At 60.9% G+C, this 13,588-nt stretch overlaps 1 protein-coding gene across 3 annotated transcripts in view; it reads left to right on the top strand.

Annotated features, from left to right (window-relative positions):
* SEPTIN9 (septin 9) overlaps positions 1-13,588 on the top strand; it is a 151,397-nt gene that overhangs the window by 68,494 nt on the left and 69,315 nt on the right. For all 3 annotated transcript variants that reach the window (XM_028112902.2, XM_028112904.2, XM_028112903.2), the window contains one exon: positions 12,196-12,837. In XM_028112902.2, the coding sequence (XP_027968703.1) occupies positions 12,196-12,837 (642 nt within the window). The remainder of the gene's footprint in view (positions 1-12,195; positions 12,838-13,588) is intronic.

The following is a 13,588-nucleotide window of genomic DNA, read 5'->3' as shown; positions in this document are numbered from 1 at the left end:
GGGCGCGCTGCCCGCTCTGCCGGGAGGACGGGGCCTGTCCCATCCCCCGGGAGCTGTCTTCCCTAAAGCCAGGCAGGGCAGATGAACGCTCGGAGCCTTTCTGACCCAACGTAAAATGGGAAAAGAGTACGTTCACTGCTGCCTGGAAGCTGTAGCCAGGTGGGCACCGGAAAGTGAGACGTGGACCCGACAAGTGTGTGCGACCAGCTCGGGGGACCTCGGGGCACAGGTGGGAGAGAGAGGGCTCAGCAGGCCGGGCGGCAGCGGGAGCTGTGAGTTTGCTGCAGCAAAGTTCCACGGGCTGAGGGGTGTAAAGCCCGGGCCAGGAGGCCCCAAGTCCCATATCCAGGCATCGGCCGGGCTGGTTCCTTCTGGAGGCCCCAAGGGAGAATGCACCCCAGGCCTGTGTCCTGGCTCCCGGGGCTGCCCGTGGTCCTTGGCATTTGTGGCTTGTGGACGCATCACCTGCCTGCCTCGTCTTCACGTGGCCCCCTCGTGGGTCTGCATGACCTTGTCTTTCCTGTCTCTTAAGAGCATGCTCAGTATCTACTTGTGGACCCACCCTAAATCCACGATGATCACGTCTTGAGATTTTTAATCGCATCTGCAAAGACCTTATTGCCAAAACAGGTCCCGTTCACGGGTTCTGGGGGCTAGGACGTGGACGTGCCTTTTGGGGACCACTCCTCAACCCATTGCAGTGACCCATGTGAGGGGCAGCAGAGTGTTCCAGGCTTGGGGTGGGATCGGTGGGTGGGGAGTGGCTCTGAGGGACGTTGGCCCGCCCGGGCCTGGCCTTTCCGTCTGTGCATTAGGAGTGTGGTGGGTCCTGTCTGCCGTCTTCCAAGCAGCTGCCCGTGGCCCACCTGCTGGACCTGTCCAAGGGTCTCCTCCCGTTCTAGATGCGTGTGTAGAGTTGACCAAGAGCTTGCCGTCCCTGGTGAGAGCCCAGTGAGACCCCGAACAGGAGGGGCCCTGGAGGCCGCCTCACTCAGCACCCCCCGCCCCCCCAGGCTCTTTGGAACAGCCAGGCACCCTCCCCCCCGGCCCCCGCCGTGGAGGTGCTACTGCTCCCTGGGAGCCCCTTCCAGAGTCTTCTCAGTGTCCAGCTGTGGTCTCTTCCACACAACAAACTCACCTCCTCCTTTTAGTTTAGTTTTCTGTGCTCCCCTCCTCCGCCAGGACCACTCCTGTCCTTGAGGGTAGAGACCAAGTCCACTCCACCCTCTGGGTTGGCAGAACCTGAACCCACGGGTCCATGTTGGTGCAGGTGGGGCTTTGCGGTCCCTGCGTCCCTTCGTCCCCCACCCCCACCATTCCTCGGGAGGCCTGGGGAGCAGCTGCACTCCTGGGTGCTGCTCTGGCCGGCGTCTGACCCCTGCTCCCTGGGGTCACCGTTCCCTGTAATTAGGCCGAAGCTCCCGTTGGCCTGGGCAGCACCCGCTTGCTGCCCGCCCCAAGGCTGTAACACAGGGAGCTCCATCTGTCCCCCTTGCGTCCCTCGGCAGGCTGCGTGATTAATGGAGGGCTCCACCTGGGCCGAGCGGCCCCTGGTAGTAGGCTGGTTTTTTTCGCTTCATTTTTTTTTTTTTTAAGTGTATTGACCATCTCCCCCAGTAGTCAATGAGGTGAGGAAGGGGAGGGCGTTCCTCCGCCCCCACAGATCGGGAACAGCCAGCGCCCGGGTGCGAGGTTGCTGGGCTGAGCGCAGAGAATGGAGGAGTAGTCCCCCTAGGCAGCTGGCCCCCCACCCTGACCACGGCCTGGCAGCTTGGCCTGTGCCATGGAGCCCAGATGTCCTCGGTGCCGCAGTCCTGCTCTGCCATGGTGGCCCGGTGGCCGGTGGGAGAGAAGCCACCGGGGGTGTGGCTGGGCGGGTGCACCGAGGGCTGGTTTGCAGAGGGATTTTCTTTCCTTTCTTTCTTTCTTTCTTTCTCTTTCTTTCTCTTTCTTTCTTTCTTTCTTTCTTTTTTTCTTTCTTTCTTTTTTTCTTTCTTTCTTTCTTTTTCTATCTTCTTTCCTTTTTCTTTCTTTCTTTCGTTCATTCTTTCCTTCCTTCTTTCTCTCTCCTTCTTTTCTTTCTTTCTTTCTTTTTTCTTTCTTTCTCTCTCTCTCTCTCAAGATTTTATTTATTTGTCAGAGAGAGAGAGAGAGAGAGTGCCCAAGCAGGGAGAGCGGCAGGCAGAGGGAGGAGCAGGGAGCCCAATGCAGGACTAGATCCCAGCACCCTGGGATCATGACCCAAGCCGAAGGCAGAGCCTTCACCGACTGAGCCCCCCAGGCGTCCCATGCAGAGGGATTTTCATGGACTGTCCTTGCTCCGCGGTCAGGGATGGGACCAGGGCGGCATCCCGAGGCTTGGGGGAAGGTGTGTTTGGGGGAGTGGTGGGCGGTTGGGGGGTGCGGGTAGAAAGGAGGGAGAGGGCTGTGTTGGTGGTGGGGACCCTCTTGTGGGGGGCGGGGCTGTGCTCCGACCTGGAACCGGCAGCTCTGTTCTCTTTCTGGGGCAGGACCCCCAGGAGACCCCCACAGGGTGTCTGGGGTGCCTGGGAAGGGGGTTACAGGCTGAAGGGCTCTGGGCTTTGTGACCTCTGAGGCCGTTGAAGCTGTGGCCTGTGGTTTCGGGTTTTGAAGTCAGTCCCCTCCCAGGGCCTCCCTCCTGCCCTCCCTGGCTGCCATTTATCTGAGAACCTTCGACCCGAGGAGGCCAAGAGGTCATGTATCCCCTCCTCTCCCTCCAGGCTGGGCCCCTCCTCCATCCAGAGAGAGCTCCATGGGTAGCCTGGCGTCCCCACCCAGGGCAGGACATTCTTGCCCTATCTCGTCCGCATCTCTGCTGGGAGCTCAGCCGCGCGTTCCCTCGCTCTGCTCTCTCCTTGGCTTGAGAGAGGGGAGGAGAAGACCCTCTGTCTGCAAAGATTGTTCCGCATGTGCACATGTTCCCGTAACTGTAGTCAAGGAAGAAATGTGGTCCAGGGTCTTAGGGGACTTTTAAACCTGCCCGGAATGACGCTGGTGTCACCGGACCCAGGGGGACCGGGCAGATGGCAGGAGCAAACACAAAGGGGCCTTCATCCGGGAGAAGAGGCCCCTGTGCCCGTGTGTCATCATTCTGCTCCGTGTAGAGAGACTTCTCGCAGCAGGAGTCGCTCTGCGGCTGTCCCCGGCTGCCTGCCGGGTCTCCCAGACTGGACAGCTGTCGCCCCGAGACCCTTCTCTGGTGGGGGAGGGGTAAACACCAGTAATGAGCCCTCTGAAGGGAGGCCGACCAGAGAACTTTCTGCCCAAGGGGGGGACAGTGTTGGGAGTGAACAGGGTGCCCTGTCTTGTGACACTGGGATTATAGGTATGAGTTGGGACATCCTAGGTGGGCGGGATGCATGGTCTCTGGCCCGGGTGGACATGGGGGAGGCTCTGAGGCTGGGGAGGGAGAGCAAGTAGCAGGAGGGGGCCAGGGTGAGCCAGTGGCCTGATGCAGGCCAAGGGGGAGAGGCTCCTTCTCGCCAGGCCAGACTGATTCCGGGGTACCCATGTTCCCCTTTTCAGAGCTGGTGAGTCATGGCGGGAAGTGGCTTCAGCATCCACAGAAGGCAGCCACGGTGGTTGCAAGACTTTCCCTCTCTCTTCCGTGTTCTGTTGGTGTGTTCATTTCCTGGGGCTGTAACAAAGTGCCACACTGGATGGCTTCAAACACTAGCAGTTTAGTCTGTCCCTGTTCTGGAGCCCACAGTCCGAAGTCGAGGTGTGGGCAGGGCTTGGTTCCTGCTGGGTGCTCGGAGGGAGCGTCTGTCCCAGGCATCTGTCCCAGCTTCAGTGACGGTCCTCGGCTTGTAGACCCATCCCTCCAGTCCCTGCCCCCCGTCACGTGGCCTTCTTCTCGTTTTCTGTATCTTAGGAGGACACTTGTCATCAGATGTAGGGCCCACCCTTACCCAGGATGATCTCATCTCTAGATCCTTAATTACTTCTGCAAAGACCCTTTTCCCAAGCAAGGTCCCTTTCAAAGGTTTTGGGAATTAGGACTTGGACCTATATTGGGGGCCACCATTCGACCAGTGTCTTCTGTAGGTCACGTAGAAGAATCTGGACGCCGTTGTAAAGGAATCAAGTAGGACCTCCCATCCCATCCTGGGGGGACTGGACTGCGTAGTGAGGCCGGGGAGGGCTGGTTCCATCTGTGTCCTTGCTTGCCTGCCAGGTTGTCAGAGAGCCTGTTCCAGGGAGTTTGGGGAATAAGAGAAGGTCTAGGGTCTGGGGGCTGCTTTTGACCCTAGCTGCCACTGGGCTCCCCTGCTCATAGCCGAGGGGGTCTCGTGTGTGTGTGTGTGTGCAGGCACGCATGTGCATGCGTATGGGTTGGGGGTCACTGCTGCTCCACTCCTGGCTTTTGTATTCTTTTTGTGCCTGGAAATGTCATGGCCTGGGAAGGGCCGGGTGCCATGGAGGCTGTGTGGAGGGCCCCCTGCCATGAGCGGCAGCCCGCTCCTCCTGTGGCCCTAGGAAGGGAGGGAGGGGGCTTGTTTGTTGCTCTTGGCCCCATCTGGGAAACCCAGCCTGCACTTTCTCACATTGCCATTCCAGAGCAGGGGGCCAGGCCTCGGTGGAGGCTGTGAGGAGCAGGAAGGACCCTGGAATGCTTGTGTCCCTGAGGCCCAGGGTACCGGGGCGGGGGGGGGTGCGGTGCCTCCTCACACCCAAAGCGACAGTCATCCAAATAAATCAAGGCGGGGGCGGGGGCACCTCACATGCTTTGGCTGGGGCTGCATGGCCTCCCCTGGGTTCAGAGACCTGCTGACGAATCCAGTGTTCTCAGGGATGCTGTTGGCTGTCCCTGTCCCCCCCGGGGCTCATGGGGGTCAGCCAGTCCCTCTTTGTCCAGGGGGCCCAGGCTGGACCCTTGGTAAGACCGTGCCGGGTTGTTGAAATGCAGGCCTGCTGGTGGTCCCAGGGCCAGGGAGAGGGGCCATGTGCATGCTGCCCGTGCTCCCCAGGCTGCCTTCAGCTGGTCACACGTGCATGTGAGCCCAGGGTAGCCTGTAGGCCTTAGCCACCTCGCTGGCCCCCAGACCCGAGCTGGAGTGGGAGCAGCGTGGGGCTGGCATGGGATGTGGCTCTCAGGCTGTGTCTGGCCCTGTAGCCCGGCCAGGCCTCGCCTTGGGGAGGCAGAGAGAGGGGGGCTGGGTGGAGGGTTTGGACCCGTGGGTGCCCTGCTCTCCATCCGTCTGCTCTCCCTTTGTTTGGACTTGGCCTCTTTCTTGTTGTTAGATGTGGTTCTCTGTGTGAAATCTTAAGGCCCAGCTGCCTGGTGGTGCCCGAGCTGTTTGCGGCCTTCGGCTCCCCAGGGCAGGCCCCACTCAGCCAGGGTGTGTTTTTAAGCTTTTCCTTTTGGATTGTTTTGCTTCCTGAGGACACACCTCCTTCCCCTTCCCCACCTACCCTCTTAGCCATCTCCCCTCCACCGAGCCCTTGGCGGCAGCTCCTGAAACAGGGATCCAAGGGGGGGTGGTGATCCCAGGTACTCCCCCAGTGGAGGAGGCTGGGAAGGGCGTGGCCTGGAGGGTGCAGCACCGAGCATGTTGGGCAGGTGGGCAGCTGGGGCCCACTGGGAGTGCCGGGGAACCCTGCACCGTGCACCCCAGAGTTGTCCCAAGGGGGGCAGCTGGGGTATTTACCCTCCATTGACAGCCTAAAGCCTGCTGCCTGCCAGGCTTGGGCACCAGCAGAGGCTGCCTGTGGGTGTGAGGGACATCGGTAAGGCCCGTGCAACCTTGGCCACGCATGGGGTGACCACACACGCCTGCATGCACACCCCCCCACGGGTGCACACGTGAACAACAGTGGTAATTAGGTCACAGGCACCATCGTGTCATCCTGTCAATGCCACAGTGGGACAGTCCAGGAAGCAGAGACTCAGTGATGACGACTGAGGTCGAGTCACTCCCAGTTCAAGCTTCTCCCCGTGGCCCTGACTGAGGAGCGCAGTCTGGTGAGCGCCGTCCGCCCCACATGGTGCAGCGACTGTCGGCCCCTTCAGAGCACCCTGGCCCTCTGCCCTGCCCCCCCGCCCCCCCTCCTGGAGTTGCCCCTGCTGGGCCCCTCTTTCTGTAGGTAATTCATTCTTTAGTTGGAATGAGTCTTGCTTTTGTGGCCTGGGGTTCTTTTCCTTTGGAGGATTTGGCACTTCCATGACTTACCCGTGTCCTGTCTGCCCTGTTTTCCTGCTGTACTGGGTGAAGCTTCTCGTGGCCCCAGCCCCCAGCTCCTGTCCGCCACGACGAGACTGCGCTCGGTCCCCGCCAAGGCCCCGCTGGAGTCCTTGACCCAGAGCCAGGGGCCTGCGCCAGGGCCCGGCCCCCACGGGAGGAGAACCAGGGCCCACGGCTAGCCCTGCGTGTCCTGACGGCCGAGCAGTCACCTCCGGGGTGACGTTGCCCTGTGGCCTTGCCCTGCGGGCTCAGGATGGGGAGGAGGGCAATACTACCTGCCTGGTGGGCCGCGACCCCAGCTCCTGGGTGGCCACCCTGTTCAGGGACAGAACCTGCTCTGCCACTACCGGGAAGAGGCTCTGCTTGGCCGGGGCGGGTGCTCCTGGGGCCTGAGGCCAGAACAGGACCCCACGATCGGCAGCGTCCCCGGCGCTCCGTCCCCCGGGAGTTGTGCTTGGGTTTGTTCTGACCTTGGTCTCTGACATTCCTTCCATGACATTCAGCCCCCCCACTGGAGCAGGGTTCTATGGCTAGCCCCGGTGCCCCCTCCCCAGACTGGCCGCTCTGCGCGCCCGGAAGCCGGAGAGCTTCGCCGCAGCCTGTGGTCAGAGCAGGGGCCTTCACAATGAACCCTTGTGCGCCACGCATTCCTCCTTAAACAGGCCCAGATCCTGCTGCTCCTGCTTCGACCCCCACGGCACGGACGGACGGACGTGCATCTGGAGAGGGCCCGGAGGTGGCTAGTGGGCTGCGGAGGGCCAGGCCTTGGGGCAGGAGGAGTGGGGCTGGGCCAGCGTGTGATCATCCACAACCTCCCTTGTTCACAGCAAGGGCCGTTTTTAAAAAAGAGCGTTGATGGTTTTATTCCCTGAAAGTGGTAAGTGGCCCACACTTGGTGCACACATGCTGGGAAGAGGCGGGAGAGCCTAATGGAGCAAAGCACCCACCTGAACTCCATCCAGAGACCGCGTCCTCCGCGAGCGTGCACGCACACCGCACATGTGCGTGTGAGACGCAGTCGGATCTTTGCACGCATCTTGTATCGTGCTATTTTTACTCAATATTCTCAACATTTCTCATCTTCAAAACCGTGATTTTGATGACAGCGCAGGACTTTGGCATATGGGTTTAGAAAATCTATGTAAACCCGGATTGTTTCCAGCGTTTGCTATTTTAACGCTGATGCAAACGTCCCCATACATAAATCCTCTGCTTTGGATTATTTCCTGTGGTAAATTCCCAGCAGCAGGCCAAGGTGCACGGACCACCATCTCCAGACGCCCGATGCCCATTAGGGAGGGCTTTTGGGAGCAGGTGAGGTTTGAGGCTTTGGGGGGACTTGAATACAGAGGAGGGAGAAGGGGGGCAGTCTTGTTTTGGGAACAGTGTAAGCAGAGCCGGGGCACCTCCTGCCCCATGGGGATGGATGGCAGGATCTCTTCTTCCCAGATGACCGCCCCGTACCTGTCTGAGGCTCCGAGGCAGTCTGGTTTGTCCTGTCCAGCTGTGGATGTCTTTCGTGCCCTCTGACTCGATGACATCTTGCAGACAGAAGAGGAGGCAGTTCCGTGCTGCTCCCCACGGCTCTCCACGGGTCCAGTGAGAGGCCGCTTTTCTGCCCAGGCATCAGATCTGACATACGGTCACATAGCGTCTCAAATCTGCAAAATGACCAGCTCATGAGCACTCCTGTTGGCTTCTGTGGCCACTTGTGGACAGACACCCTTTGGCTGGCTCTACCCTTGCAGGGAAGGGGAGGGGTACCTGCCACCGGGGGAGGTCACGCCCCCGCCCCCGGAGCTGGTGGAGGGGGCTTCCAAGGACGGGGGCTGTATGTGTGTGCCTGGGACCCAGGGTGTGTTTTTAGGATTCTGAGGGGGGGAAGCTTCAGGACGGTCTGCTAATTTTTCCCAGCTGGGTGTTGCTCGTGTCACGACATCCTCCGTGGGGAGGCAGCTTTGTACAGGGCGTCCCTTGCGAAGCCTGCCTTAAAAAATGATCTTGTTTCATCACCAAATTTCCCGGTGTAAATCTAGAGCAGGGTCACTCCTGATGACTACTCCTACCGTCTGGGGTTTTGTGGATTCCAGGAGGGGAAAAGGAGGTGGCTTTTTCTCCTGGGTCCCTGGAGAGGGGCTGGGGTGCAGGGCAGGGCGGCAGCACCAGCCAGAGAGCCCAGATACCTGGAGAGGGGCTGGGGTGCAGGGCAGGGCGGCAGCACCAGCCAGAGAGCCCAGATACCTGGAGAGGGGCTGGGGTGCAGGGCAGGGCGGCAGCACCAGCCGGAGAGCCCAGATACCTGGAGAGGGGCTGGGGTGCAGGGCAGGGCGGCAGCACCAGCCAGAGAGCCCAGATAGGCCTGCAGCGCAGAGGCCTCGCCCCTCCAGCGGTTGCTGTGGTAACTTCTTGGGGCTGCCGTAAGAAGTTACCACAGACTGTGGGGCTCAAACCACGGAAGTTTATTCTCACAGTTCTGGAGGCCTGAAGTCCAAAGTCAAGGTCATACTCTCCAAAAGCATGAGGAAAGAATCCTTCCTGCTTCTCCCAGCTTCTTGGTGGCCCCAGGCGTCCCTTGGCTTCGGGCTACATCACCGCGGTCTCTGCTGGTCTCACGGCGCCTGAGTTTGTGCCTCAAATCCCCCTTTTCTCTCCTGTATAAGACCGCTTACAGGATTTAGAGCCCCTCCTAAATTCAGGATGGTGTCATCTTGAATCCTTACCTTATCTTCCCAGGTAAGGTCACCTTCACAGGTTCTGGGGGTTGGGACTGGGACATATCTTTTGGGGGACACGATTCAACTCATTACAGAGCCGTAGAGGAAGGTGGAGCTTCTCAGGCTGAAAAGGCGGTGAAGACCCGGTGCCCCTCTGCTCCCGAGGTCCCTTGTCTGGGGCTTCCCCGGGGCTCCGTGCCCACAGGTACAAACCTGCGACCTGCTCCCACCTTCAGCTCATGTAGAAGCAGCACCTGAGGCCCATGAAGGGACAAAGAGGTGGCTCGTGGAGTTACAAAGGGTCCGGGGACCCCAAACCCACCCCCCACCCCAAAGCCAATCACCATAGTCCTGACATGGCCTGGATGACATGGGAGGGGGACGTATGAATGTGTTGGGCTAGGGCAGGAGGCGACAGCGAGCCTGGCCTTGGAGGGGACTTGGAATCAAGTTTGTTTGGGGGGATGGCATAAATTCTCCAGAACAACCCTAACAATGCAGCCGGCTTGCCGACGTCACCACCCTGAGGGTGGGAACTGCTCCTGTTCTCTTGGGGCCTAGGAGTAACCCAGGATGGGATGGTGCCTGAAGCCCGAGGGTGAACACCTTCATCGATGGTGTAGTGGGACGAGGAGCTCCCAGGTCATGTAGGGCCAGGGGTGGCGTGTGCTGCGACAGGGCACAAAGCCGCGAGAGGAGAGGGCGGCGGGTGGGGACGGGAGCGTGCGTCTGTGGAGATGGCTGTGGCGGGGTGACCTGCAGAGGGAGGAGGGTTGCCGGCCCGACTCAGCAGTGATCTGTGTGCGGGTCGGGTTCGAATTCATCACCACCCTGCGACCGTTGGTGCCTGTGTCAGGGACCAGGCTTTGCTTTGGTGCACGGTCCTAACTCCTGGGTCGGTGGTTAAGGGCACCTCCAAATGGGCTTCCCAGGGAGAGGGCTCTCCAAATGGGGTCACAGGCCTCGCCGGTACTCCCAGAGAGGAGGTCGTCTCATTCTGGGGCGAACATGGGGAAAGGCCTACCCCCCTGATTTCTGTTCTCCAACTCGGCCCCACGGATTAACCCCAGGGACACCTGGAAATGCCTGTGCCGAGGTGGGTGGGGTGTGGACCCCGCCTCTAGGGAGCTCACAGACAGACAGACAGGAACCACCGTTCGAGGGGCAGTTTGGACAGTGCTCTCGAGGCCGGGGGTAGACCAGATGCCTCGAGGTTCCGGGGAACCCTATGAGGTCATGGTTCCAGGTGTTCCAGGTGTTCAGCTCTGGACTTTCTGGCCAGTTTAATGCACCCTGGCCCTGTCCTTTGTCACCTCAGCCTTCTTTGGAATGAGCGGTTTGCTCTCTGTGGTTCTCTTAGAGGCTAGGCCCCAGGGGAGAGGTGCTGGCATCCCTGCTTGGACACATCCCTGCCACTCAGCACAGGACCCCACCGCCCTTGGCCACGTTTTCCACCAGAGGTCACACGCTGGGCCCCCAGGCCAATTGCAGCCTGTGGATGGGTTTCTGTTTGACTGCTCCGTGTTTTAAGAGGCGTTGTTTTCCTCTGCGCCAGCATATACAGATCAGGAGATGGCACGTAAAAAAGTGCAGATTTCCAGATTCTTCTGCCAAGCCCGAAGCTCTGGCCACATGGGGCACACGGGCCCTGCCAGGCAGCAGCAGAGCTGAGCAGCTGGTGGATCCCCGAGACAGGGTGCTCACTGACATGCTAGGTCCCCCTGACCAGGGACACTTCTGTCCCTGCAGGGCCTCTGGGATCGCTGAGCTTTGCAACTCAGGATTTTGTGCCCTTTGTGCCCCGAGAAGGAGATGTGCCCAGGGCTCAGAGGGGTGCTGCTGGGGTGCCACCTTTGGGGAACCGGTAGATCAGGCAGCCAGACGTCGGGGATGAGGGCCTCCTTTGCTTCTTCGCTCTCCCAGTGCTTATGAGCACATGCTTCTCTGGCCACCCACCCACTCAGCCGCCCGCCAGGCCCTGATCTCTGGAGGAAGCACCGTCCACTGGGAAGAGACAAGACTGTGCTGGAATTTGGGGGAGGGGAAGCTCAGGGTTGGGGGGTGGTGCTGAGAATGGCCCCAGATTGCTGTTTTTGGGGCCGGGGCCAGCTGGGGGCCCGGGGAGGAACTGGCAGGGTCCTAGGAAATCCTGGGCTTGGCGGGGGAGCTGGGCTGGCGAGGTGAGGCGAGGGGTGGGAGAGGCACCCTGGGCCGCCGAGGGCCTGCTGGGGGCCCGGCCGGGAAGGAGCTGGTGAATGTTCCTGCCACGTGGGCCTCTCCTGCTCTGGTCTTTATGGTGGGAGCAGCTGGTTCTTGTTGGGAGTGTGGCCGCAGGGACCGTGGGGATGGCTGGCAGCTTCCCAGGCACTGTGTCCTGGCCTTGGAGGGAGCAGGTCCTGGCGGAGGTAGTGGGTGGCCGGGCGGAAGCACTGGGCGGCAGGGTGGGAGTCAGGTGGCCAGCGTCCCACGGGGGTCCAGGTCCAGCTAGGGAAGGGAGCAAAGCACGGAGGCAGATGCGGCCGAGGGTGAGGACCGAGAGAGTTGCCACGCCAGGGCTCCGTTCTGCTGCCCGAAACAGGACAGCCAAGCAGTCAGAATCTTGGGCCTTGCCGCTGGACAGATGCATCTTCTGGCCCCGCCGCTCTGTCTCCACGCTGTTGGGCACGTTGCTTAAGCACCAGGGCCTCAGTTTCCCCATCCGTACCAGGGGTTAACCGGTATTTACAGCATTGGGTCGCGTGAGGAGTGAACGTACATGGTAAACCCAGTGCCCGTGTTGGCGGTTGATGTCGGTTGTCACGATGACATCATTGCCGTCATGATTCTGACAGATTGTGGTTGTGGCTGGTGTGACTGGGGACGCCTCCCGCCCCACCCTGCCCAGTTGCTGCTGTGTGTTTGTGTCTGGTGGCGTCTGCGCTGGGCGGAGGTGAGGAGGGATAAAGGAAGGCTGCCAAGGAAGAAATCAAAGCTCCGCTTGAGCCAGAACATCTTTATAGAAAACGTGGCTGCCACATCCACGCCGTGGCCATGGGGGACAGAGAGGCTGGTGTCCTCCAAGCTCCAGCCTTCTCTCTCTCTCTCTCTCTCTCCCAGTGTGTGTGCGATTGCTGGTGCTGGAGTGCCCTAGGAGAGTGGGGCTGTCCCCTTTCTTCCCAAGACGTGCAGGGTGCAGGAGTCTCCCGGGCCCCTCAAGGCAGCACCCCTGCCTGCTCCCTCTGCAGCGCGTTCCCGAACCGTCCGCTCCTCACATTCCCCCCCGCTCTGTTTTCCAGCCTTGAAAAGATCTTTTGAGGTCGAGGAGGCCGAGACGCCCAACTCCACCCCGCACCGGAGGGTCCAGACCCCTGTGCTCCGGGCCACTGTGGCTAGCTCCACCCAGAAGTTCCAGGACCTGGGCGTGAAGAACTCCGAGCCCGCAGCTCGCCATGTAGACTCCCTCAGCCAGCGATCCCCCAAGGCTGCCCTGCGGAGGGTCGAGCTCTCGGGTCCCAAGGCCGAGCCCGTGTCCCGGCGCACGGAGATCTCCATCGACATCTCGTCCAAGCAGGTGGAGAACACCAGCACTGCTGGGCCGTCTCGCTTCGGGCTCAAGCGAGCCGAGGCACTGGGCCACAAGACGCCAGAGCCCACCCCTCGGAGGACGGAGATCACCATAGTCAAGCCCCAGGAGTCAGCTCACCGGAGGATGGAGACCCCTGCCTCCAAGATCCCCGAGGGGCCCACAGCTCCCACTGCAGACGCAGCCCCCAAGAGGGTCGAGATCCAGGTGCCCAAGCCAGCCGAGGTGCCCGCCTCCCCCATCCCACCCCAGACCCTGGAGAATTCAGAACACACCCTGATGTCTCAGCTGCAGAACAGGCTGGAGCCCAAGCCCCAGCACCCCGTGGTCGAGGCCCCACCCAAGAGCCAAGAGGGTGAGTGGCCAAAGCGAGTGCTCCGTGCTGTTGTGCTCGGGGATGGGGAGCTGGCTTTGCCCTGGAGTCTGGATATAGGGGGGAGGGGGTGGGTAGCAGGTGGGTGGAGACACGATTCTGGGGAGGCCAGGAATACAGCAGGGCAGGGGTCCCAAGGCTGGTGAGGGGGACTGGCAGCCCTTTCTGTCCATTGGGGAAGGACTGGGAGGCAGGAGCAAGCTTGGCTTGCATTGGGGCTTTGCACAGCATCTTTGGGTTTCGAGGGGCCCCCTTTACTGGTCAGAATGCACCGTGGTGTAGAGCTTCTGCTGTCAGAGCCCCACACGGCGGGGGTCTGGAAGTCTGGGGAATGAGGAGGCAACAGGCTCGGGTTGGGACGTGGTTTGGGACCCAAGGACCGGCTCCCATGTGTCGCTGGTTGCCGGGCCACGGGGAGGCAGACTCCTGCTCAGGAGGGATTGCGGGCTGCCCTGTAAGTACCCGCCAGAGGCAGAGGCCTTGGGTGGGAGGAGGGGGTTCGTGCCCTCCTGAGGTTTTGTCCTGGAGGACCTTCCTCCAACTCTTCCTCAGGGAGGGAGGGTCGGTCGTGGCTGGAGGCAAGGGAAACAAGAATACCTAATCTCTGTGTGCCCCAATTCTGGCGGCAGCTAGGAAGGGGTCCTTGGGCCGGGGAGCCCCATGATACCTGCACACAGCTCCGTTGGGGATGCTCTTCCAGTGAGGGAGGGAAGCCAAGGGCTTGGGTGCTGTG

The sequence above is a fragment of the Eumetopias jubatus genome, unplaced genomic scaffold (genome assembly GCF_037043125.1).
Source record: "Eumetopias jubatus isolate StellerSeaLion01/CBP00866 unplaced genomic scaffold, mEumJub1_p1.0 scaffold_10, whole genome shotgun sequence".
Taxonomy (NCBI): domain Eukaryota; kingdom Metazoa; phylum Chordata; class Mammalia; order Carnivora; family Otariidae; genus Eumetopias; species Eumetopias jubatus.
This window is presented reverse-complemented; position numbering and strand designations above follow the sequence as displayed.